Source organism: Mesoplodon densirostris, chromosome 14 (assembly GCF_025265405.1).
Source record: "Mesoplodon densirostris isolate mMesDen1 chromosome 14, mMesDen1 primary haplotype, whole genome shotgun sequence".
Taxonomy (NCBI): domain Eukaryota; kingdom Metazoa; phylum Chordata; class Mammalia; order Artiodactyla; family Ziphiidae; genus Mesoplodon; species Mesoplodon densirostris.
This window is the reverse complement of record NC_082674.1, coordinates 73192911-73217906: the sequence shown is the minus strand read 5'-3', so window position 1 is coordinate 73217906 and position 24996 is coordinate 73192911. Positions and strand designations below refer to the sequence as shown.

Below are 24996 nucleotides of genomic sequence, written 5' to 3'. Positions count from 1 at the left end.
GCCTCTCCCGTTGCGGAGCACGGGCTCCGGACGCCCAGGCTCAGCGGCCATGGCTCATGGGCCCAGCCGCTCCGTGGTATGTGGGATCTTCCCGGACCAGGGCACGAGCCCGTGTCCCCTGCATCGGCAGGCGGACTCTCAACCACTGCGCCACCAGGGAAGCCCCCCTTTCTACTTTAATATATGCTTTTAAGGCTCAACATTTCCCTCTATGTATGTGTTCAAATCTCCAGATCCAATTATGAATTTGAATGTTTCTCTTCATGGTTCTGTCAATTTTTGCTTTATAAAGTATCAGCTGAAGTTATTAGTTTCTGATAATTTGAAACTTTTATGACTGTGAAGTGTCCCTCCGTATGTCAAGTAATGCTTTTTCCTTCCCCTTAAAGTTCACTTGGTCAAATAGCAATGTCACAGATTTTATAATTACAGAAATAACTTGAGACCTAGGATGTTGATGTCTGTCTCTAGAAAGGATTTTCCCTTGCTTCTGCACGGGTTGTAAGATGCTAACAAAACACGTTCACCTTTACACAATTTCAGGGAATGAGGTGTTTGGGCGTTTGGCTTCAGTCCCTGCCAAAGAAAGCCCAGTTTCCTTCTCCCCTTATTCCAATGGTGAAACTCTTTGGGGTTTACCAGGAAGCCTTCGTGGCTGTTAATGCTTTTATGTCGCTTAGCCTCTTGAAGACGTCCAAAATTCTACTGAGTTTGTACGCCTTTCAATGAACAGAATCTACACTCTTCTGAGGCCTACACAGTAGGACGTCAAGACTGCCTGAGACCTTCTCAGGGATTCCGGAAAGTGCAAACCAGAGTGAAAACATGTAGGCCAGAGCTCGTGCCGGTAGACACCCCCGCACCCACCCTTGCATTCTGGGACATGTAGTCCAGAGCTCGTAAACTCGTGTAGTCCCATATACTGCAGCTACAGTAACGCCTCGCTGTAAAGGTTTACCCGCGGAATTCTGGGAAATGTGGTCCAGGAGTTCCGGGTTAGTCGCAGGCACTTCCGCCCCAGGAGGACACGTAGCAGCCATGTTTTGCCTGATGACGGTGTTTCAGGTCCGCTCTTCACGACCCCTTCAAGCTTCCCCTTTGCAGACCTTTCATTTGGGGAGAAAGAGGAGGTGCGGCTAAAAGCGGAGGTTTGAGGGCCTGGAGTGGTGATGTACGTCCCGCGGGCGGAGCTTCTTTGCGTTTGGTAAGGTACCCGGGATGGGGTGGGCTCAGGTCGTGCCTCCTGGGGTTTGAGGGTCTCCCCGGTTTTCTTCACCCCTAACCTGACCCCGTCCCCCACCTATGAGCTAGCCCTACCGCTTCATACGGCGTCACACTGGGTGAGTTGCTTAACTCCTCTGTGCCTCCGTTGCTGTTCGGTAAAAGGGGGGAAAAAGGAATGCCTTGTTAATACAGTGTTGTGAGAAGAAACGAGATAGCACAAGTAAAAGGTCTACAACTGCCTGATACATTGTTGGTATTAATACTACGCTAATTCGGGAGGCACCCATTTCGCAGCGGGATTCTGTGAGCCCAGGAAGCTGAATTGTCCTGGACTCCTGGCCTGTTTTGGAAGGAGAGGACTTCTAGCTGGTACGGGGGCGGAAGGGGGTGCGGTATGAATTAGTGGGGATGGAAACACAGCCCTGGTATTTCACAGTCTCCTTTCCTTCCCCAGCCCTGGCTTCTCCAAAAGCACTGCACGGAGGAAGAGGCAACAGAGCCCCACGTGAGTAGGACTTGGCATTCTTCTACTTAAGATATTCCTATAAATTGTAGAACGTATGGGACATGGGTAACGATGATAACTGAGCCTTGGTCACTAATTTCCATTCTAAAAGCTTTATGCCAATGAACACATTTCCATCAGGCAGTGGCTCTGTGAATTGGTACTGCTGTTTTCTCTACTTTAAGGCTGAGGAGCTGGGGGCAGGGAACACAACCCTGTTGGCCCATCCTCACCCAGATGGTAGGAGGCAGAGCTGGGGTTGGGACCCAGGCAGTTTGAGTCCAGCAGCTGAGTTTGCTAATCCCTTTGGTATATTCTCTTTGAGCATAGGGTACTGGCTAGAATCATATCATGAAAGGAGGTTGGGACTTAATTGTGGGGACCTTGAGAGCAAGGTTTAGGCTATTTTATGAGTTTTTAAGATAGTTTTCTCAACTGGGTCATTTATTTTATTTCAAATAATATGTATATCATAGAAGTAGCATAATCATTATGGAAAAATGCAGATATATACATAAAGAAAAATTTTAATTATCTGTAACTTTAGGATGTAAAGATAACAGTTGTTAATGTTTTAGTGCCTTTTTGTCTGGTTACTCTTTGTGTATGTTTCTGTGTAGTGGAGGCTGTTTTTTGTGGGACTGATGTTACACTGCAGTGCTACTCAAATTGTGGTCCACAAACCAGCGGCATTGGCATCACTTGGATAGAAATGCCCAGCCTTGAGCCCCATTCGAGACCTTCTGATTTATAATTTCTGCGTAGGGGGTCCAGGAGGCTGCATTCCAACAAGATCCCGCAGTAATTCACATGCACGTGAAAATTCGAGAAGCTCAAGAGAGGGTCTTTTCTGGAAACTGAGGCCGAGGAAATTGACCCTGCTGGATGTCACAGATAAAACTGAGCTGGATTCACCAAAGCCCTACTTAGTCCAATGATTTTATTCCCCCACTAATTATTGTCAACTGTCAGGGCCCCTTTCAGAAATCTGAATTGAGCAGAAGACAGCTAGCAAGTGTAGAGTCAAAATGGAGGTCGTTAGAAGTTGTGAAGATATCTCTCTCCCAAGCTTTGGGGAGTGGAATCATTGCCATCTTTTGTACTAGATCGAACCCGGGCCCCCTGCATTGGGAATGTGGAGTCTTATCCACTGCACCACCAGGGAAGTCTCCCATTTATTTCTTAAACTTTCCTATATTTATAATGATATAATTACAATTCAGATTCCTGTCTTTTTTCGTTTGAATTAGGTATGGACTGTCAAACTATTTTTTATTGTTGTTGCAGAATCCTGGCTTTTATTAGTTCTCTTTACCTCTGTGCATAATTGTCAAAAGGGTACTTCCTGTTTAAAAAGAAACTTAACGTATTTTTATACCTTTTGTAAAAAGTTGTCCATGTCAATTTAAATGTTATTGTTGCAGTCACAAAATCTTTAGGAAGACAAGCAGAGATTTTCAGAAGTCTATAAAGACTCTCACATAACAGGGCAACAATGGATGACCTCCACATGTCTGACAGCCTTCTGTTGGTAGAAATCACATCTCTAAGGATAATTTCTAACTAAAATATCATCTGCTTTACCGCAGTTGCTAAGAAATAAGAAACCCTGACAGTGGTGTTCTCAGAGCTTCCTACCTTATGACGATGTCACGAGGTGGATGCCCGTGTTCTCCCCTACTGGCAGAGGACAGAACTGAGGCGAAGAGATGTGAATAATTTGCCCAGGGTGACACTGCTAGTGAATGGCGTAGCCTGATCAGAGCCCATGCATATTGACTCCAAAACCCACTCTGACTTACATGGTCTCTGTTTACACCATACCCAGAATACGAATGACCCCTGTGGAAGCTGCAGGCACACTGTGAGGGGGCCACTGTGTATGGATGGGCAGGTCATTCCTCACACAGCCACTGAGGGGGTTCACGGGGGCATCTGGTATCTGCGTGGGGCTCTGCTCATCAAGCATAATCAGCTGTAGCCACCCCGAGGACTGGGAGCCTTGGTAATTCACAATGAGCACCACGTGGGTTAGTGACTTCTTTTTCTTTAAACCAGTTTCCAGTTTGACTTCTTCTTTCCCTGTCTGTCTTGTTAGGACTCTGCACTGCCCCAGAAGGAGAGAGAAAATGAGCACATTCCAGGTGAGTAGAGCTTGCCTTTCTTGCTGTTAAAAACGCCATTTTTGTACTCAGGTTGGACACAGGTTTTCCTCTTTTTTTTCTTTTTCTTTTTTTTTTTTTTGATTGGAGTATAGTTGATTTACAATGTATTAATTTCAGGTGTACAGCAAAGTGATTCAGTTATACATATATATACATATATTTTCAGATTCTTTTCCCTTATAGGTTATTACGAAATATTGGGTATAGTTCCATATGGGTTTTCTCTTTCAAGGAGAGTCTAAGCATATGAGGACCTGAGTGTGCCATGTGTGCTTTTTTTAAAATTCCTGTTAAATTTAATTGGTTTCGGTTTTAATTTTTGTTTTATTTCATCATTTTTTAATTTTACAAGTAAAAGAAAAATTAAGGGAAATGAAGGACATCTTCCAGTCTACTGCTTACCTGCTTACAAATTAGCTGCATTTCTATTTCTGTAATCTCTTCATCATATGTATTCATGGATGTGTATTTGTATATATAACATAGATACAGTTTTAAGTTGTTTTTTTCATTTAATACTAGCTAACATTCACTTTTAATTGCTTTATCATGTTCCTGCAAACTTATGCACCTATTTTTTTTTTTTTTCTGGTATGCGGGCCTCTCACTGTTGTGGCCTCTCCCGTTGCGGGGCACAGGCTCCGGACGCGCAGGCTCAGCGGCCATGGCTCACGGGCCCAGCTGCTCCGCGGCATGTGGGATCTTCCCGGACCGGGGCACGAACCCGTGTCCCCTGCATCGGCAGGCGGACTCTCAACCACTGCGCCACCAGGGGAGCCCTGCACCTATTTTTTATACCATTCTTTACTCACATACATTTAGTTTAAAGACTTCTCCTGTTTTAGGAGCACTACAGTGACACTGTTCCTGATTTAACCTTTTTCTCAAAATATCTGTTCTGAAGAATATTGCCCCTTTTTGCCCTTAACATAGTAGGTTTAGGTATTCAGAATTTAAGAGGTATGTTTTACATGTGGTGCCTTGGATGTTTTTTGGTAGAATATCCAAATACGGCAGAGCACAGCAGGATCAAACTGCTGCTTCACGCAGAAAAAATAATGTATCGTTAGAAGTTTTCTCACGACCAGAGTTAGATTCAGTCTTCCCCATGCTTGAGTCAGGCCCTTTGTGTATTTTATTTACTGGTTTGTTTCTTTTTCCATCTTATATTTTTTTCTAATCAGAGTAATACATGACCTTAGTTTAAAAAGTCCAGTGGTACTTAAAGCACTTGTCACTGCATAGACAGCTCAGAACAATTGTATAAAGAGGTGCTTGGTTTCATCTTTGTTTTAAATATAAAGAATCGGGGTTGTGAAAAAAGGAGGAACCAACTCAGACTCACCCAGAAAACCAAGGGTGTGGAGTCAGAGTATTGCATTCAAGCGAAAGACAGAAACGGGGAAAGAGAGAGTTTTCATTCAGAGACCTGGCATGGCCTTTTGGTTAGTTTCCACATATAACACTCCTTCTCAGCTGGTTCCCACCTCAATGAGAAAGCAGGTGCCATCAAATACTGCCAGGACTAAATTGGTAACTGTTTCTGGGGCACTTGGCAATAATAATTAAACAGTGAAAGCCTTTTAGTTCAGGATCCAGTGGTTAGAATTCAAGGGAGTTTACTTATGAGTTGTCTGAGAGCCCCAGGTAAATACACAAAGCTTTCTCTTTCATAGCTGCACGTCCGGTGAGGCTGAGGAAAGTCAGTGTGTGGCATTGGCAGGATGGAAGGAGGGGGTGCTGGGAAGTCTGCACACCTCACAGGAGCCGGAGCAACTTCCCATCCTCCTCGTCTCCTCGGGGCTGCCCCTCTTCCACTGGCCACTGGGTATAAGATTGAGGTGGTGTTGTTTGTCGTAGGAGGCGGTGACCTTCAAGGACGTGGCCGTGGCCTTCACAGAGGAGGAGCTGGGGCTGCTGGACTCGGCCCAGAGGAAGCTGTACCAGGATGTGATGGTGGAAAACTTCCGGAACCTGGTCTCAGTGGGTGAGGACAGCCTTTCTCTGCGAGTGTCTTTGTGACCTTGGTGTTTCAAGGCTTTGGGCCTCTTGAGGTGGTTCCCTGAGTTTGGGGACCAGACTTTTGCAATTCCTGTGGGACACGAGAGGATGTCTCTGGTCTTTCTAAACAGTGTGTTTCAGGTCCTTTTCAATTATTTTGTAAAAGAACTGTAAATCGACAGTATCTTGCTGTACCTTGTGTATTCTTTTTCAGATTTCCCTCCCTGCCATTAGTGGATCATAAAGCCAATTTATTGAGCCCTACGTGTGATTTTTTAATGAAATAAAATAGTATAGAAAATATCAGAGTTTCTTAGGAAGAGTACAGCACATTGCAGCAGAAACTCTGGGCGATGGCATGAGTGGTGTGAGAGCCAGTGGGAACAGATTTCATGAAAAGAGACATTGGTTAGATATAGGTCATTCAAGCTTCGTTTTAGTAATGTATACTTTTCTACCTGTGTATCTAGGTTGTGAAATAAATGCTGTTTCTTCAGTGGGTCGTGATACAAAGTTTGAAAAACACAGCTTTCAATACCTTGAATATGCAGTTGGAACTCAAATTTCTAGTAAACTTTCGCTCTAGCCCGTTCATGTTAACTTGTGACTTTGCATGTTCTCATTCTTCAAACGAGATACAAAACATATAGAAAGAGAAGAGAGGCTTTGGTTGATGAATTCAGCAACCCAGATAGAAATTTAGGTGAGAACCAAGCAGTCGTGAGTTCCTATGGTTAGCTCTCTATCTGTTTTGCTTCTCACCAGCCCTGTGCTGTCCATCACCTGGTCCCAGTTGGAAATCTCTTTCCAGGATTATTGCATAGTCTTTGTACTGGTCACCTGTTGCCACCCTTCTCCTCCCACAGTTTGTTCTTTAGGTGGCAAAGTGATCTTTTGTAACTTTAAGTCAGGTTATGTTCTTGTTTCAAAATTCTCTTGTGGCTTCTTTTACTTAGAATAAAAACCACTTAAAGTGGCTTCTAGAGCCTTCTGTGGGCTGCTGTTCGTTCTCCACCACCTCCCTGAATGCACCACCTCTCCTCCCTCTTACCCTATCTTTTCCAGACCTGCAAAGGATGCTTCTGCCACAGAGCCTTTTCCTTGTCCTTCTCTCTGCCTGGAATACTCTTTCACCTGTAATCTTTTAGGCCTCTACTTCTTTCAGTCAGTCACCTTAAAGATGAGGAGGTGGCTGTCCTCTGACCACCCTATGGAAAATACAGTCCTCTCTTTCTTACTCTCTCTGCCCTGCCTTGTTTTGTCTCTAAGCGTTTCACTCATGTACATTTTGTTCACCTGTTTCTCACCTCTCTTTCTTCCACTGGAGGGTAATCCAGGAGTGCAGGAGGAATTCGGTCTGTTATATGTTTATTGCTCACTAGCCTCAGTGCTTAGCATAGTCTTGGTACATGACAGGAACTCTTAAATATTTCTTGAACAAACGAATGAGTTAATGGATAGAGAAATTAGCCTTCCATGAAAATAGCTAGTAGGCGGTGAACAAATCCGAGTGAATAAGGGATATTGCTAAATGTTTTTTTGTCTTCAAATGAATTCCTAGCCTAATTCTAACTTCTCAGGTGCCCATGATGTGTGTATGTGTGTGTTTGCCTTTCTGTACAAGTTGGCCCTCATCAACTTGCACAAAAAATATATGTATAGAACCTGTAATTATAACCAAACTGAGTAAAATGCTTTCCCTGTGACTTTCCTTGAGCTCTTAGTAGCAGAGCAAATTCATTTGGGGAGGAAATACTGTTTTGAATGAGGATTCTTATGTCTACTTCTTAGGTAACCCTCCCATAGAAGGAAAGAAATTTCTATTTCCTTATCCCTTATACCAGGGGAGAACAGGTCTCAGAAAACAGCCAGCTGGTGAGTTAGCCTCTCCCTTAAAAGATTTGCCCCGCTGCGTCCCATTTGCCTCCTCCAAAGCCCACCTCACTAATAAGAAATCGATCTTTGTTAGCTCTACAAACATTTTGTGTGTGTGTGTGTGTGTGCATTTGTATGTATCTTGTAGAAGGCATTTTAGATAATGTCACCTTGAGTGCTTTGATCATTCTTTAATAGTTTCTAGTCTGTTTCTTCTCAATACTTATCACAGGCTATGGAATTTATTCCCAGCTCACTCATAAACCCCATTCTTCACTTTGGAACTCATTCTTGTTAAAGACCAATGTATCTGTGTCCAAGAATTTTCCATGCTGTTTTTAAAGAGACAGCATTCTTCCCTAGCCTCTAAATTTTGACTCCTGCTTGGCAGGGGGAGTGGAGGAACATATTAGGCAGCACAAATGCCTCAGAAGGATCCAGTGCATAGGTCTTCATGCTTTTTTTTTAACCCCACTGATGCTTAGACCCTTTTTTAAAATTAATTAATTTTTGGTTGCATTGGGTCTTCGTTGCTGCATATGGGCTTTTCTCTAGTTGTGGTGAGCGGGAGCAGCTCTTCGTTGTGGTGCGCAGGCTTCTCATTGCAGTGGCTTCTCTTGTTTCAGAGCACGGTCTCTAGGAACGCGGGCTTCAGTAGTTGTGGCACGTGGGCTCAGTAGTTGTGGCTCACGGGCTTAGTTGCTCTGCGGCATGTGGGATCTTTCCGGACCAGGGCTCGAACCTGTGTCCCCTGCACTGGCAGGCAGATCATTAACCACTGTGCCACCGGGGAAGTCCCGGTTTTTAGCCCCTTTCATATCCTCCTCAGCACTAACCCCCTTGGTGTGCTGCCGCCTCGGGTGCAGCCTTTCAACTTAAGCAAAACTGTACTTTCCAGTCCTTTTCCTGTATCTGATACCTGACTTGTAAAAGCTGTTTCGCTTCTCTGACTTGGTTCAAACTTAACCTGGGATTCAGAATTGTGGAGAATCCTAGAAATCAAACTGAGTTCACCTGTGCATGCATTTCTTGAGCCCTGACTAACTGCTAGGCACTGTTAAAGCTGTGAGCACAGCAAAATGCTTGTCTTTATTGATACTGTGTTATGGTAGGAATGACATGTAATTTTTGAAAGATGATTTAAATAGTATGTCAGAGTAGTCATTTGGTTTTAAATGGGTTTCATTCATGCTAAGTATTTGGGAGTTTAACAGACCATCTCTTGGTTTCTGTTAGTATATAAACCAGAGAACTTCATTTGTCGTGCGAAAGATAAGCTGAACCATCCTGAGGTTCATTAAAGTCTCATACTGTGTCTTAAGTGTAAAATCTTGAATCTTTGAACAAAGCTTTCACGTGTCCACATCTCTGAATTCTCTGTCCGATAGAAGAAAACAATCAAAGTGAGTTGAGGGCCGTTCAAGACAGAGGATCACGTGAAGAGCTTTCCTTCTGGCAAATCTGGCAACAAATTGCAAATGACTTAACCAGATGCCAAGACTCCATGATAAATAGTTGTCAGTTCCGCAAACAAGGTGATTCCCCCTGCCAGATTGGGGCAGGACTCTGTTCAAATTTCTGAAGATGAGAACCATATATTAAATGATAAAGCAGGTGATCCCAGTAGTACTGGAAATCCAAGGTTTGCAGCTTTGAGAGCCCAGGATTCTTGGAGGAAAACTTCCTTGGCTGAGTCACAGAATTATCAGAATAGACACCAGCAAATTTCCATGAAAAATAAACTGTGTCAGTGTAAAGAGGATGTTGACACCATCAGTTGGATTTCACATCACCTTGATGCTCATGGAGTACACAAGGGTCAAAAATCTTACAGCTACTGTGATTATAGAAAAGATAGCACGAGGGTTTCAACACTGGATCAGAATACCATGATTCACACAGGACAAAAACCTTACCAGTGTAATGAATGTAAAGAAACCTTCACCGATCTCTCCACCTTTGATCTTCACCAGCAATTACACTCAAAAGAGAAGTCTCATGTGTAGTGAGTGTGGAAAAGGCTTCCGTTACAGCTCGGTTCTTCATATTCATCAGAGAGTTCACGTGGGAGGAAAACACAGTGAGTGTGATGAGTGTGGCAAGGAGTTCAGTCAGAGCTCACAGCTGCAGACTCCTCAGAAAGTCCACACTGTAGAGAAACCATTCAGATGTGGGGAATGTGGGAAAGGCTTCAGTCGTAGGTCAGCACTTACTATTCATTGTAAAGTCCACACGGGAGAGAAACCTTATAATTGTGAGGAGTGTGGGAGGGCCTTCAGTCAGGCCTCTCACCTTCAGGACCATCAGAGAGTCCACACTGGGGAGAAACCATTCAAATGTGACACATGTGATAAGAGCTTCAGTCGGAATTCACACCTTCAGTCCCATCAGAGAGTCCATACGGGAGAGAAACCGTACAACTGTGAGGAGTGTGGGAAGGGCTTCATTTGTAGCTCAAATCTATACATTCATCAGAGGGTCCACACAGGAGAAAAACCCTACAAATGTGAGGAATGTGGGAAAGGCTTTAGTCGGCCTTCAAGTCTTCAGGCCCATCAGGGAGTCCACACTGGAGAGAAATCATACATAGGTAATGTGTGTGGTAAAGGCTTTACTCTGAGTTCAAACCTTCAGGCACATCAAAGAGTCCATACAGGAGAGAAACCATACAAATGTAATGAGTGTGGGAAGAGCTTCAGGAGGAACTCCCATTATCAAGTTCATCTGGTTGTCCACACAGGGGAGAAGCCCTATAAATGTGAGGTATGTGGGAAGGGCTTCAGTCAGAGTTCATATCTTCAAATCCATCAGAAGGCCCACAGTGTAGAGAAACCTTACAAGTGTGAGGAGTGTGGGCAGGGCTTCAGTCAGAGTTCACGACTTCAGATCCACCAGCTGATCCATACCGGTGAGAAACCATACAAATGTGAAGAGTGTGGGAAGGGATTCAGTCGTAGAGCAGATCTTAAAATTCATTGCAGAATCCACACCGGAGAGAAACCGTATAATTGTGAGGAGTGTGGGAAAGTCTTCAGGCAGGCCTCAAATCTTCTGGCCCATGAGAGAGTCCACAGCAGAGAAAAACCATTCAAACGTGAAGAGTGTGGGAAGAGCTTTGGTCGGAGTTCACACCTTCAAGCCCATCAAAAAAGTCCACACTGGAGAAAAGCCATACAAATGTGAGGAGTGTGGGAGGGGCTTCAAGTGGAGCCTGAACCTCGACATGCATCAGAGGGTCCACACAGGAGAGAAACCATATAAGTGTGGGGAGTATGGGAAGCACTTCATTCAGGCCTCAAGTCTTCAGTGGAGAGAAGCCGTACAGATGTGACAGATGCAGTAAGGTCTTCAGTCGGCCTTCACAGCGACAGTCTCATCAAAGAGTGCACACAGGGGAGAAGCCTTACAAGTGTGAGACCTGTGGTAAGAGCTTCAGTTGGCGCTCCAATCTAACAGTTCATCACAGAATCCATGCTGCTGATAAATCCTATAAAAGTGATAGGAGGGCTTCCCTGGTGGCGCAGTGGTTGAGAGTCCGCCTGCCAATGCAGGGGACACGGGTTCCTGCCCCGGTCCGGGAAGATCCCACGTGCCGCGGAGCGGCTGGGCCCGTGAGCCATGGCCGCTGAGCCTGCGCGTCCGGAGCCTGTGCTCCGCAATGGGAGAGGCCACAACAGTGAGAGGCCCGCGTACCACAAAAAAAAAAAAAAAAAAAAAAAAAAAAAGTGATAGGAGTGGTAAGACCATCAGAGAGCCCACACACGAAAAAAGTTCCATAAAATGATTAAAACAAAAACAAAAACAACTCAGGTGTCATGTGAATTCTTCCAGTCATCAAGTTCAAAAGAAAAAAAAATCATTTGTTTCATTAAAGTCGGTGTTTCAGCCATAGCTCAACATGTCCCAGTAGTCAGGAGGCCACACGGCAGAGAACTCTGGTAAATGGTGTAGTAAATTTGAACTTTGACCTCTATTAAATATTAGGGGAGAAGCCTTAGTGTGAGTTTTAGCAGGCCTTGTACAAAAGTATGATGAACATACCAAAATTTATGCCCATTACAATGTAAATTCCACGAATGCAGCGACGTTTGTTCTGAATCTACAGTCTGAACATTGTCAGCTACTTTGTAGGTGCTCGATATTTGTTCAGTTAATGAATGAGGAAAAACTTTTTGAAAATTATGTTGCAATCCCCTCCAAAATTTCATAAAAATTTGTATTCAGAGCAGTTAACTTAAATCTGGCCTTAAAAGTAATTCAGGGAGACAAAAATTTGAAGTGTTAGAAAACCACTCAGTATTGCAATTTGTAATATTAATGTGGCATCGTCCTGTTATGATGAGCCCCATTTGTCTCCCCCCAGCCTCGCTTCAAGTTGGATCTTATCTTGGACTTTGTCTATCTAATATTCTGTGAATCTTATACAGTACAAATTTGGTTATTTTTTGTGACAGTATAGACTTACTGAAAATGGATTGTTCATCTTGCAATACAGAAAACATACTGTTGACCCTTTTTTCAAGAATGTCAAGGCAGAGGTTTAAGTGTCAGAAAGAGTTACTAATGACAGTGACAGAGGACAAACATTTCTTAGTAAATGAACTGATCATTGGTTTCTTCTTCACCACATTTCCGTCTAGGTTTTGATGTGATTGTCTCCCAAGGGTTTTAGCATTACTTTCATCAAGACTTCTTAAGTAGAAAAAAGAGGCTGTTTGAAGTAGATTACTTTTGTCAAGTTCTCTATCTCCTTACTCCTCTCTGGCCTGAGATAAAAAGAAAAAAATTATTTGTTGAAATTTGGTAATTTCATCAAACATTTATTCAATGACTGACTTGCACACTTTTTCCTAGCGGTGGATTGAAAAATTGATTTTCAAAGTGAAGTTGCTGAGTACATATCAAAGCATAGAACGTGCGTCCCTTTGATATAGAAATCACAGAATAGGACCTTATAATTAGAAAATTCAAATAGAAAAGGTGAGTAGCATGTCAATGTTACTAAATTTTGTAAAAGTGAAATATTCAATAGGAATGTCTTTATATTTTAAGATACTTATATAATAACAGGTCTGTTAAAATGATGGCTTAAACTTAATGACAGAAGCATGTAACAGTTTAATGTATTTTAGGTAGGTACATCACATACCTTAATCAAACATGTACGTGTGTGTGTTAATGCATCCTATCATCTGTAAAGGGATATTCACCCTTATGTAAACAGTGGCAAGATTTTCAGGGATTTTTTCCACATTTAACTTCCATATTTAAAATTTTTCATTGAGCATCAATTTTCCAGTAAAATACTGTTATTTTTATAGTAACATAGGTAGTAAAGTAATGTAAAATATAATATTAAAAATTACTAAGAACGTATTAATCCCTCACAGTAAGAAATCCTATCATCATGAGGTATACATATATATGGTCAAAATTAAGGAATAGACCTCTAGAAATCAGTTATAAAAAGAAAAAATGTATATGGTTATTCAAAGATACAGAATATTAGTCAGTGTAACGGTATATTTATAATTAATGCATTTGAAGTTTAGGATAAATCCATGCAGCCCAGAATATTCTGTTTTAATTCCAACAGTAGAAATTTACACATCCTAGTTCTCCTCATCAGGCTTCCTTACTGGGTGAATGGATGGATAGCTCGGGGTACCGGCTTGTCCTTTCAAGTGCTTGGTCTGACTGGAGAAGTAGCTGGGTCGTTCCAGACACTATGACACAGAGAACCATTAGCTGTGGGAAAAAAGGAATTTACCCCCCAAAAAACTTTTTAAAATTGTTTACAAAGTAACAGTGATTGGGCAAATCCTGAAGATAGAGAGTGGAAATAGGTAAGTTTTAGAGGTAAAATTTATCAACGATTCCCTAAGGAAAAATGTGCATAGGGAAGAAACCTAGAATGATGGGAACAAGTTGTTAAGGAGGAGGTTTGCATACCATTTCCTACTTCTTAGTCATTTCACTGATGTTTAACACTTACTTGGTTAAAGGGCTTTACTCAGCAAAAGATGTATTTAATGTGAGAGGCAGGTTTCCAAGATTGGTTTCCTAGACCACACCTTCACATGTGTAGGTAAAGTCCATGCTACCTCAAATTGCATTGCATTAGATGTCAGAAATCCTAGGGCTCTCTTGTTTGGTTTGGTTTGGTAGATATCAAACCACCAACTCTCAAGGTAATTTGTAGTTTAGTGAGTTAAGTCAAGGGCTGGAAAACTACCTCCTGTGAGCCCAACCTGGCTCATTGCCTTTAAAGCTTTATTGGAACATAAAAGCTCTTTATTGGCCCATCCATTTATTTACCATCTTTGAGTGTTTTCCATTGTGCTGACTGACAGTGTTCAGTGGTTGTGACGAGCACTGATGGCCCACAAAACCTAAAATATTTACTTTCTGGCCCTTCAGAGAAAAAGTCTGTTGATCCCTGTGGTAAGCCCAAAAGGTTTGTCTCTGTAAGTGAAAGACCACAAGTAGAGCAGAACTTAGACTTGGTTCAGTGAGGATTCCAGAGAGGTTTCCTTTTTGATTCTCATATCTGCCCTTCTGGTTGACCTCGTTCTTTAGTTTGGTTCAAAGACAGTGGTAGCAACTAGGGACTACCTGTTTCTTTCTTCACATTCAATGAAAGAACTGCTCTTCCATTCTTAGTGTTGAGTAGTTCACAACTCACTCCCAGTGCATGGCTTCCTCTAACCTTGACTCCCATCTATGCTAAAGACTAAATCTTTAGCTTTGTATCCAGTTCCATTGGCCTTTGTAGGGCCTTCAGTTTCAACTCCCAGTTGATAGCTTGAGCTCGAAATCTATTTTTACCGTTGGGGATTTTCTGTCTTAGCTTTGAGCTTGGCTACATAGCAACACTTTGGGGGACTTGTTATAATCAGCATTTCTATCTTTCTTTCCTTCCTTTTTATTTATTTATTTTTTTAAGGGGATCCAAAGTCAAATCCAGTCAGTGGCTGAATGACAACACATTGATTCACAACCTTGTAGATTGTCTTATGTCATAGGGCATCAGTGGGAAGGAGTAGAATCCTGGAAATTTGAGGTGGAAATATATGGGCAGATTCCAACAAAGCTGAGGCCTGTGACCTCTGACCTGTGACCTCTTAGTTGAGCCTGCTGTGCTATTAGAAGGAAGTCTGCCTCTACTCTGAGATAGTTTCCTTGCAGGGGTCTGTGGATCCTCAAGACTTGCCTCCACTACCTCTCGTTTTTCCAGACCTAGTAATCAGACTAGAGTCCTTGAAATGGGGACGGGAGCAGGGAAGGGGTGGGTACCCACCGGGTATAAAGGATGACCATGAGGAGACACTATCTGCTAAAATAAGGAATTTTATAATTTATATCAATAGAAACCTGAGAAATAATGTGTGTGGATTTTGTAGGTATTGAAGCAGGTGGGAGTAATGTAATATTGGGTTAGGCTGGATTTGTTGATACGAGTGCATTCAACACCCATTCCAGACTCAGCGTGTTAGCTTGGCTACCTGGGAATGCCTTCAACAGTTTGCTCAAATGACTGAAACCTGTACCCAAAGTTAGCGTATGCTAAAGTCAAAATGCCAGGACTTGCTAAGTATGTTGTAGCAAAATTTCTTGACGTTGGCATGACTGACATTTTGAACTGGATAGCTCTTTGTTGTTGGGAGCTGTCCTGTGCAATGTAAGATGGGTCAGTGGCACATACTCTTCCCTGCCACCCTAGTTGTAACAATAAAAAGTGCCTTGAGGGCTTCCCTGGTGGCGCAGTGATTGAGAGTCCGCCTGCCGATGCAGGGGACACGGGTTTGTGCCCCGGTCCGGGAAGATCCCACATGCCACGGGGCAGCTGGGCCCGTGAGCCATGGCCGCTGAGCCTGCGCGTCCGGAGCCTGTGCTCAGCAACGGGAGAGGCCACAACAGTGAGAGGCCCGCGTACCGCAAAAAAAAAAAAAAAAAGTGCCTTGATACATCCGTGTGCACCAGCCACGTGGGGCTCATTCATAACACAGCTCCTTAAAGAAAAAAGTCTCAAGGGGCTTCCCTGGTGGCGCAGTGGTTGAGAGTCCGCCTGCCGATGCAGGGGACATGGGTTCGTGCCAGGGCCCGGGAAGATCCCACATGCCGTGGAGCGGCTAGGCCCGTGAGCCACGGCCACTGAGCCTGTGCGTCCGGAGCTTGTGCTCCACAACGGGAGAGGCCACAAGAGTGAGAGGCCCGCGTACCTCAAAAAAAAAAAAAAAAAAAAGTCTCAAGACACTGCCACATATTTCCTGGGAGGGGGGACCAAAAGTGTCCCCAGCTGAGAACCACCACTGTAGAAGGTTTACAAAGGCATAGGAATGCCAGACCACTGGAGTGGATTTATCACATAAGATCTGCTCACCCAAACCCCCTATGTGCCCTGGGAGGGCTCAGAGGACACTTCCTTTGCCAGAGGTTTAAGAAACGTATTGGTGAGGGGAGCGTTAGCAGTCTTGGAATGCTCTGTAGCTGCTCTTCTCTGCAGGCCAGGAATGAGAGGGAAATTATGTCATCATAATGGACTCCCTAAATTCCGTGAGGCTAATGGGATCGTGGGGCATCATCGGTCAAGTGGAAACACTTCATTGGCAGAGATAAAGTGAGCGTGTTTTTCACAATGAACAGCAAAATGAAAGGGCTCATTAGAATGCTTTGATACACAGAGATTTTTTATATTTGCTCATGTGCTATCTCTAGGGCTGAAATAAATGGGAAGTCTACTAATAGCCTACTTGATTTGAATCAGGAGAAAAGCTCTAGGTCTGATGAACATGTCTGACCGGAATCAACATGGGAGTTGTGCTCCCTCAGCCAATTCGATAACATGAGTCAGTTCCCATTTCCAGAGCATCTTGAATGAAGGGCAGGCCGGGTCCCCTTGAGGGAGGATATACCCTGGTTTACTACCAACTATCCCGAGGGTCCTTTCTTCTCCCTGGAAGGGATAAAGCAAATGAGGTGGAACAGGAAGAGACAAGCAGCACTCCAAGCTCTGCTGGTCAGGGTTACCCTCCAGCGTCGCCTTAAAGCTCAGAGCCACACACACCACAGGGAGCTTGGCTCCAGATCAACGACCACGCAACGGAGGTTCTGGAACATTTCCATATCTCGGGGGACCTCATTTCCACGTGACTCTCTTTCATATTCCCCTTTGTCACAGAAGGCTAGGTCCAGTGGTCCGGGTGAGATCTCGGCTCAGGCCCAAGGCTCTCAGACCTCAAAGTTCTGGTCCTGCAAGGGCCCCTGTCCTCTCTTGAGACCACTCCTGGCTCTCTCTGCCGAGAAGGAGCTGCTGGCAGTACATCATCTAAGAGTTGAGGTCCATCGTGCAGACCCTGAGAAAACTCCTAGGAAAAGGCTCCACCTTCTTGTTGACGTCAACAGAGGTCAACGCCTTTGGTAGTGCTGGGTGTGTCCCATCGGATGCCACTGCAGAGCCATTAGGTCAACCAGCACATGTGTGCGGCCCCTTCCCTTAGACTCCTCTGGGCCCTCGTGACATAGGCTCAGAAGACTGCCAGCCTCAAGCCTTACCTCTTCCAAGGGACGGCCACACCGTCTTCCAGGATCTTCTGTCCCATGAATCTCAGTTGCTGTTTGCAACTCAAAGGAGAGAAAAGAGCCTGCCTGCGGGGTCTCTTCGGGATGGGACCTTCTACCTCCTCCTCCTCGTCCTCCTCCTCCTCCTCGTCCTCCTCGTCCTCCTCGTCCTCCTCGGGGTGATCTCGGATTCCACATTGCCCATCAGCTGGGCCATGGTGAGATGAAAGACACGGCAGCTGAAGCCCTCCAGGACGCCGCCCTTCACGTGCTGCTGAAGGATCTCCAAGGTGGGGAAGACCCGGCAGCAGGCAATGCACCTGAAGCCGGTCTCCATGGTCACCATCCAGTCCGGTGTCTTGGCCCTGGGTCTCTCCTCGACGGCAGGTGACCCTGATGGGCTGCCTGGCTCTGCCCTTTCCTCATACTCTTTCTCCTCCCCAGCGGGCTCACTGTCAGACAGGAGGTTTTCGGTGGACACATCAGAGGGGCACGTGCCTACTGTGCACGCATCCTCAGGAAGGGTCACTTCTTCTATCCTCAGCTGCTTTTCAGGCAACTCCAAGGGTTTCTTTGTCTTCCAGGAGACAGCTACACCCTTATTCACTTGTACCTGCATGTAGTATATTTTCATGCCCCTTTCCTCTTTATCTGGGTGCAGATCGTTCTTACAGGGTGAAGAGGGTGAGGAGGAGACACAGTGTAATGGGGGAGCGGTCTCCCCTTTTTCCTGAACCTGGGCTAGGGGTGCGGTAGGCTGGGCAGTGTCTCGATGTGATCTCCGGATTCCTGAAAAAGGAAATTAAAAACATAATAACATGCATGGGCCATGCCGGAAGCTGAGGGAGCAGGTGTGGTAGACGAGAGAGGGACGTTTGCATAACGTAGCTATGTCGTGAGCTTGGTGTCTGTTGGCCGTAGGAGGCAGTGGTGTATCTGGTGTCATCTGTGCGCTTTTCATCTGCGGGTTGGGGGATACTGGAGCAGTGTCTGTATACACGGGTCTGGAGTACAGTGGTGAGGACTGTGGTATGTGAGGGATGCGGCTGCATGCGTGTATGACGAGGAGTGTGAGTTTGGGAATATCAGTGGTGCATTCCTTGTGGAATGGGGCTGTGGTGCAGGAGGAGAGTACTGTGGATCACGTGCTTAGGGTTCATGTGTGCACTGAGAAGGGCTGTGCCTGGAGGGCGCATGTGTGTGTGAGCTGTGTGGACCTGAGCTGGATGGTACTGCTCTCAGGCTGGAGGTATATGATGCAGAACTCTGTCCTTCTCTGGAAGCAAAGGCAAAGAGAAACCCTACATTTTCCTCTGAAGATGCTTAATCTGGTCCCTCTTCCCTCCACCTCAAGCCCAGACCTTTCCGGCCCCTGCTCCTGGACTTCCCCACCATGGTAGTACCAGGATTCACACCCGCCCCCCACCCCTGACTCAGCTGGGATCCACGCCCTCGGAACAGCTCAGCCATCCTGCCCAGGCTCTTCCACAGAGCCCTCATCACCTCTGATGACCCTGGGTTTCCTCTCAGCCTCGCTGGGATCTGTGTGCCTCCTGCCTCACAGCCAAGCACCCCCTCACCTGAGGAGCCCCGCGCCCTTACCGGCGTGAATGAGCTTGCGCGGAGAAGAAGCACAGGAGAAGTGTTTAGGGGCAGAGGAGACCTCCCCTGCCCCTGGGCTGCAGCCTTGGGCCACCACAGTGGATCCAAGCCGAGGGGGATCCTCTTGTGACTTCGAGATTCCTGAGGGAGGAATGAAAGGCTCAGGGTGGGTTCATCAGTCCTCTGTCCACAAATACTTACTGAGTGTGTGACACGTGTCAGGTGCAGTGAATACACACAGATGAGAGTGTGGTTCCCAGTGGATCCTCCAGTATTTAATTCCAATCAGTACTTACTCTGTCACTGTCTTGTTGGTACTATAGGCCTCGTTGGTGACTGTGAGTATGTGGGAAGAGTGAGTGATGTGTATCAGTTAAGTCTGTGGTAAGTGTGGGGTTGGCATGGGGAGAACAGTGCAGATGTGTCTTATCTGTGTCTGTGGCCTTTGTGTGCATGGTTTCTGTTCACAAGTCAGGAATTCTGGGACATGTAACTTTTCCTCATTACATGGTGTGGCTTGTATTTATGGTGTGTGTTCATTCATTCATTCACCAAGATTGAGTAAGCAGCTACTCCTGTGTATCTGGCACTCTTCCATTGTTCTAGTCTCTGGTAATGCTGCACATTCTAGTAGTGGAAGACACAGACTAAACAAAAATACAATAAATATATAAAACCTGAGCTGGTGGTAAGTATATAAGGGTTGCCAGACTAAGGGAAGAAAAATACAGGGCACCCAGTTAAATTTCAGTTTCAGATAAACCCAGAATAATTTTTTAGTGTAAGTATTCCCATGCAGTATTTGGCCTGACTTAGTTTTAGTGTGAGTATGGCCCATACAATATGTGGGACATACTGATACTGAAAAATTACTTGTTGTTTATCTGGAATTCAAATTGAACTGGATAGCCCATATTTTCTCTGGCAACCCTGACATGGGTTAGTGAGACTGTGGTTTACTGTGGTTTGTAGAAAGCGGGTCTGGCATTACTCAAGAATGTGTTATAAGTGTGGTGTGTATGACTCGTGACTGGTTCTTATAGAGGTATTTAGCGATGGCTGAAGTTAGCTGTGTTTGTGCGAGAGTTGAGGAGATACATATATATATAGTGTGTGTGTGTGTGTGTGTGTGTCCTATGTATATAGTGTGTGTGTCTATATACATATTTCATCTCCTGTGTTTGGTGTTGGAAGACAGGATTGTGGTACAGGTGGGTTGTATGAGAACGTAGTACAGGAGGGATGCGTGTATATACCTCCATGTGCTGTGTGTGGTTTACTAAGGAAGTTATATGTGGGGAGTGTGATATTTTTGCTGTATCAGAGTGTACATGGGTGTATGAGTTACTGTCTCATAAAACACCCCTAACAAGAATTCTGTATACACTCTTACGTACACCGAGTGTCAGCCAGGTCCAGGCAGGGTGACAAGAACTTTACCACGCAGACTTTATATCTGATAAGCACTCTACCCCCATTCATCCTGCTCATCTCTGCACTACCACAAACACACACGCACACACAGTCACACACACACACACACACAGGAACTTAGAGCAAAATATTCTGAATGGTCAGGGGCAGTCATTGCCTTCCCCAGCCTGTCCCAGCCACTGCCTGAAAATCTGCCTGCTGTCTAGAGCTCCATTCCCAGGGCCCATCCTACAGTCTACAGGGCCCTGGGCCTGGTAGGAGCTACTGGGCTCTAATCTGGGGCAGAGGCCTCTAGCTGGAGCTCTGGGGTGACCACCCCTCTCCCAGGGCAAGCTACTCGCCTACATTTAATGCACGCAGGCACCCCGTGGCCCGTGGCTCTCAGAGCTCCCCGCAGGACCCTGAGGCCATTTCTCACCCCTGCCCACGCGGTCTCAGTCTCTGGAAAACCCTTCCCTTCCCTTGATCTCCTTTGGGAAATTCTTCCTGTTGAAGGAATAAAACCTCCTTGCTTTCAATATGACACCATCCCTGGACAAACAAATCTTCTTTCGAAGTGCATTCCACTTGTCAAGATATTTTTCAACAGGGCCTTCAACTCATGGGGCTTCTCTTTCCACTTTGGTAAAAGAGGCCAAGCAACTCATGGGTCTCTCTCAGCATCCTTGCATCCTTCACATCCCCCACCTCATGACCCCAGGGAAAGATCCAAGAGCATAAGAGAGAAATCGGGGACTGAGAAAAGCTGCACCTCTAGGTCTGTGCAAGCAGGATGCAGCCTGCTGTGAGTGCGACAAAGCTCCAGGCCCGGCAGCCTCAGGACAGAGTCCCCAGACCAGCGGAGCTGACCTCCCATCTCCCAGGGGCATCTGGCCGTTTTGTGTCTCACATCACAGGGACCCTCCGGATGGATACGGCAGCATCAGTGAGAGGAGGTCTCTCGCTCCCTGCTTCACAGGTGACACGTTCTCAGTCCCCCCCATCCTAGAGAAGGTTTAGTTTGGCAGAAACCCATGTGCCCCAGCAAGTTGCCCCCCACATACCTCCTCCGTTCTCGGCAGTTTCCTGGGACTCTTCATTTTCCAGATGTTTCCTCTTTTGTCGCCGTTTCATGGTACCAATTAGAAGTCTCCCTTAGAAGATGCCTCAAGAGATGTCCAACTCCTCCTCTTCCCTACAGGTTGGCCCTTGTTGGCTCTTGGGCAATCCATTGAAATGATTCAATACAAACAAAAATAGTCAAGTCTCCTAAATGGCTGAAAAACTTGTACCACTTAGTGAACCAGTAGTACTGCCTAGTGCTCACCAGGGCTGTTAAGTTTACAAGGTTGCCAGGCGCACAGCAGGATTCTGTGACCTCAATGATGACATCACAGCATTCCGTGGACCAAGTTCAGCACAGTCTCTGCAATAGCACAGGCCCCGTTTTCAAGAACAATTCCTGTTTCCCAGCCGAAGCTTTCCCGTGAAAGGGAAAGGTTCATACCATATCTATTATAAGTTGTATCATACCATATCTACTATAAAATGAACATTTTGATTGGAGATCTTTTCATATCTTTTATATAGAGATTTAATATGAATATTTTAAATGGTCTCCAGTTTCCCTTTGGATTATTGACATTTTAAACTCTGCACTTCAATTTTCCCTCAATACGTGTAATTTTGTCACGGCTATTTCTGTACTTAAAGATGAGGAACTATATAATTGATTTCTTCGTTTTTTCCCCATCTCTTTCCAAGGTACTGAATTTGATTGTGTCTTACGAATGAGTGAAAAATACTAGTCTTTGAGTCAGGACATTGGGCCCTTTACCAAGTAACTCAACCTGTCTGGGCTTCATCTTCTGTCTGTGCGATCGAGAGGCTTTGCCTAGTTGACTTTTCAAATGCTGTGTTTCTTTGATTCACTCTCACGTACTGATCTGCTACTTAGGAAGAGGGCCTGTTCTCATAAAGTAAGAACAGTCGTTTTCTAATCCTTGGCTTGGGCGGAGTTTCAGTGGTCGTAGTCAGTTTGTCAGTTTTATTTACTTTTACGTATGCTTAGTTCTAAATAATTTATATGGCTCTTGTGACAATTTTTAGATCTTCTTTTTTTCTTATTTTCTTTTACAGTTTCTAATTTGCTATCGCCAGTATAGAGGAGCGTGATTGACTTTTAAAATTTATTGATCTTGTATGTGTGTGCCTTGTTGAACCGTCTTATTAGTTCCTGCTAGTTTATCTGTGGGTTCTTTTGGGTTTCCTAGATAAATGAACATATTAAATGTAAATAATGTGTTCATTGGATAAAGTTTATTTTCTTGCATCTATATATATAGGAGCAATATGTTGAATTGATTTAAATATTTAAATACTTACATACCTGTTATCACAATCTAAGATTCTTTATCTTATTTTCTTTCAATCAATATTATGTTTTCAAGATTTATTCACATAAGTCTATATAGTTCTAGGTCTTTTATTTTTGACTGTTTGATATTATTTCATCACATTCGTATAGCATCATTTATTTTCCATTCAAGCATTATTGGACAATTGGATTCTTTCCCTCCCTTCTGTAGAACAAGCAATGTTTCCTAGAATATCCCTGAAGATGTCTGACAGTCGAGAAGGGCCAGGCTGCCCGAAGGTTCCTACTTGCTTTTAGCCACCTTTCAACAGGCCATCTCCAGCCAGCAATTTGAAGCACTGATGAAATGAAAACTCCCCCATGTGTGGAGATCTTAGGAGCTTCCTAGAAGGTGGGAGGTTAATGATAGGCATCCTGCTGGGATCCCAGGGGAGTCTGGGCTGGCCTGAACCTCATCTTCCTCCTCCACCTCTCAAGAGAAATGTGGAGGAAAGAAGACTTCAAAAACTGTGAGTAGGCAGAGGGAGAGAGATCGGGGGCCGAAGCTGCAACTGAGGTCTTGGAGTGGGCTGTGAGCACGCAGAGCCTCTAGAGAGCCAGGCTCTGCCTTCTGAGAACTTCTCCCCTAAGGCTGCTCATAATTCACGTGATACCAGCCATATAGAGCCGACTTGGCCCACACTGTCACAGAAAGCCTTACCAGAATCTCTTCTTCTTCATACACTCTTGTGTCTGTTACTTGGTTATTGCCTTTGGTACTCCACTGATGTGAACCACAGTCGCCAGGGGATGGAGGACACTAGTGACCCATCTTGCTCTGTGGCCTCAGTCCACAGCTTGAGGGTAAGGGTAGAGGCCAAATGAAGGTCAAGAAGGAAAGATGGAGTTTGAAGAGAAGACCTGAGTTAAGGGTGTCTTCTCAAGTCTTGACGACTGAAATGTAGCTCCAGTACCTGAAGTCCTGCTTGTTCTCAAGGCTGACCACGGGGCTGGGTGCACTCAGTGAAGGAACCATATACACTTAGTATTTCCTTGCTTGCTCACACTTGCCCTCCTCTGATACACCCTCTGCAAGACTGATCTTCCCCTGAAACAACTTTCCACCTGCTACTGTCATCTCATGAACATCTGCTTCCCCTTCCTAGTGCCCCCCTAGAATGCCAGTGCAGCCAATTCATAATTTGATAATCATGCTGCTTACCATAGTCTCAGCAACTTCTGATACATTTTATTCACTTTATTCCATAGTCTTCACCCATCAATAATCTTCCTTAGCTTCCTAGCTGCAGGTTAACCCATTCGGAATCATTTCTTTTTCTTTCTCTTCTTTGGCAAATCCTTTCTATCTTTTAAGGTCTTTTTCTTGTCTCTCTACCATCCTGCCTTCCTCAACTTCTTTTTTTTCCGTTTAAGTAACCTTTCAATCTCCTTCCCCAATTTCCTCCTAAACATTGAGAGTTTATTCCTCACACGTTAGACAGCGGTTTATGAATGGCCAGGCATAATGGACTCAGAATGAGTTGGCACCCCCGAGGTACCTGTCTTTCTGGGGAGCCACAGGTGAAGGGCTGTCTGCTGGACACATGTTTGCATGGAGTCAGGCTGAGTGGCCTCGGGGTGTTTGCTCTCCACTTGTGTGTGTTTCTCCCTAGTTGGTTTCCTTGTCCAGCCACCTGTGACCTCCCTCCATCCAGCCCAGGGAATCCTTCTCATCACAGGGGTAGGATGTTTGTCTCATTTTCCATCACATCCTTTCCCCAAAGTTTGGTTGTGAGTTGTTCCCATTCCAAAGACCTTTCCTCTTTGAAGAGAAAAGAGAAAATCTTGTCTCTCCTTTCCTCTCACTTCACTTCTGCTCTATTATCTCCTCCGTCCAGAATGGCCCACTCACTCAGATGGGTGTAGATCCAAAGATGGCAAGAACTGCCAGCAATTCTGAGATAATAATACGGATGTATCAGGAGAACTTGAAAACCTTTATCCCGCCACATTAAAATAGATTGCACTTCCAGTGTATTCAGAGTCTCAGTGTAGAAACACAAATGATAGAGAAATTGAAGTACACTCAAGTTTTTCTTTCCTCCTTTCCTGATTTATTCTAATCCTCAATGCTAACATGATGAACTATTTGTTAGGTAAAGTTTCAGACATTTTCTACCCATGCACACTTTTCTTTTTTTCACATAAGAGTGTGAACTAGGTCACTTTCAACATGCTGTGATTCTGTGATTCACTGTCTCCCACCGAGTCATCCACTGGTAAAGTCATCTGTT

General features: G+C 44.8%; 1 protein-coding gene and 1 pseudogene across 1 annotated transcript; one reads left to right on the top strand and one right to left on the bottom strand.

The window, feature by feature from the left end:
- Positions 1–238: 238 nt before the first annotated feature.
- On the top strand, positions 239–11183 carry LOC132502194 (zinc finger protein 226-like). Its single transcript, XM_060118031.1, is given in 8 exon segments — positions 239–1204; positions 1679–1729; positions 3828–3873; positions 5755–5881; positions 9159–9333; positions 9335–9769; positions 9771–10917; positions 10919–11183. Coding segments are annotated over 8 exon segments (2199 nt in total). The 5' UTR covers positions 239–1169; the 3' UTR covers positions 11102–11183.
- Positions 11184–13382: 2199 nt separating this feature from the next.
- On the bottom strand, positions 13383–21480 carry LOC132501392 (protein FAM170A-like; annotated as a pseudogene).
- Between the last annotated feature and the right edge of the window lie 3516 nt (positions 21481–24996).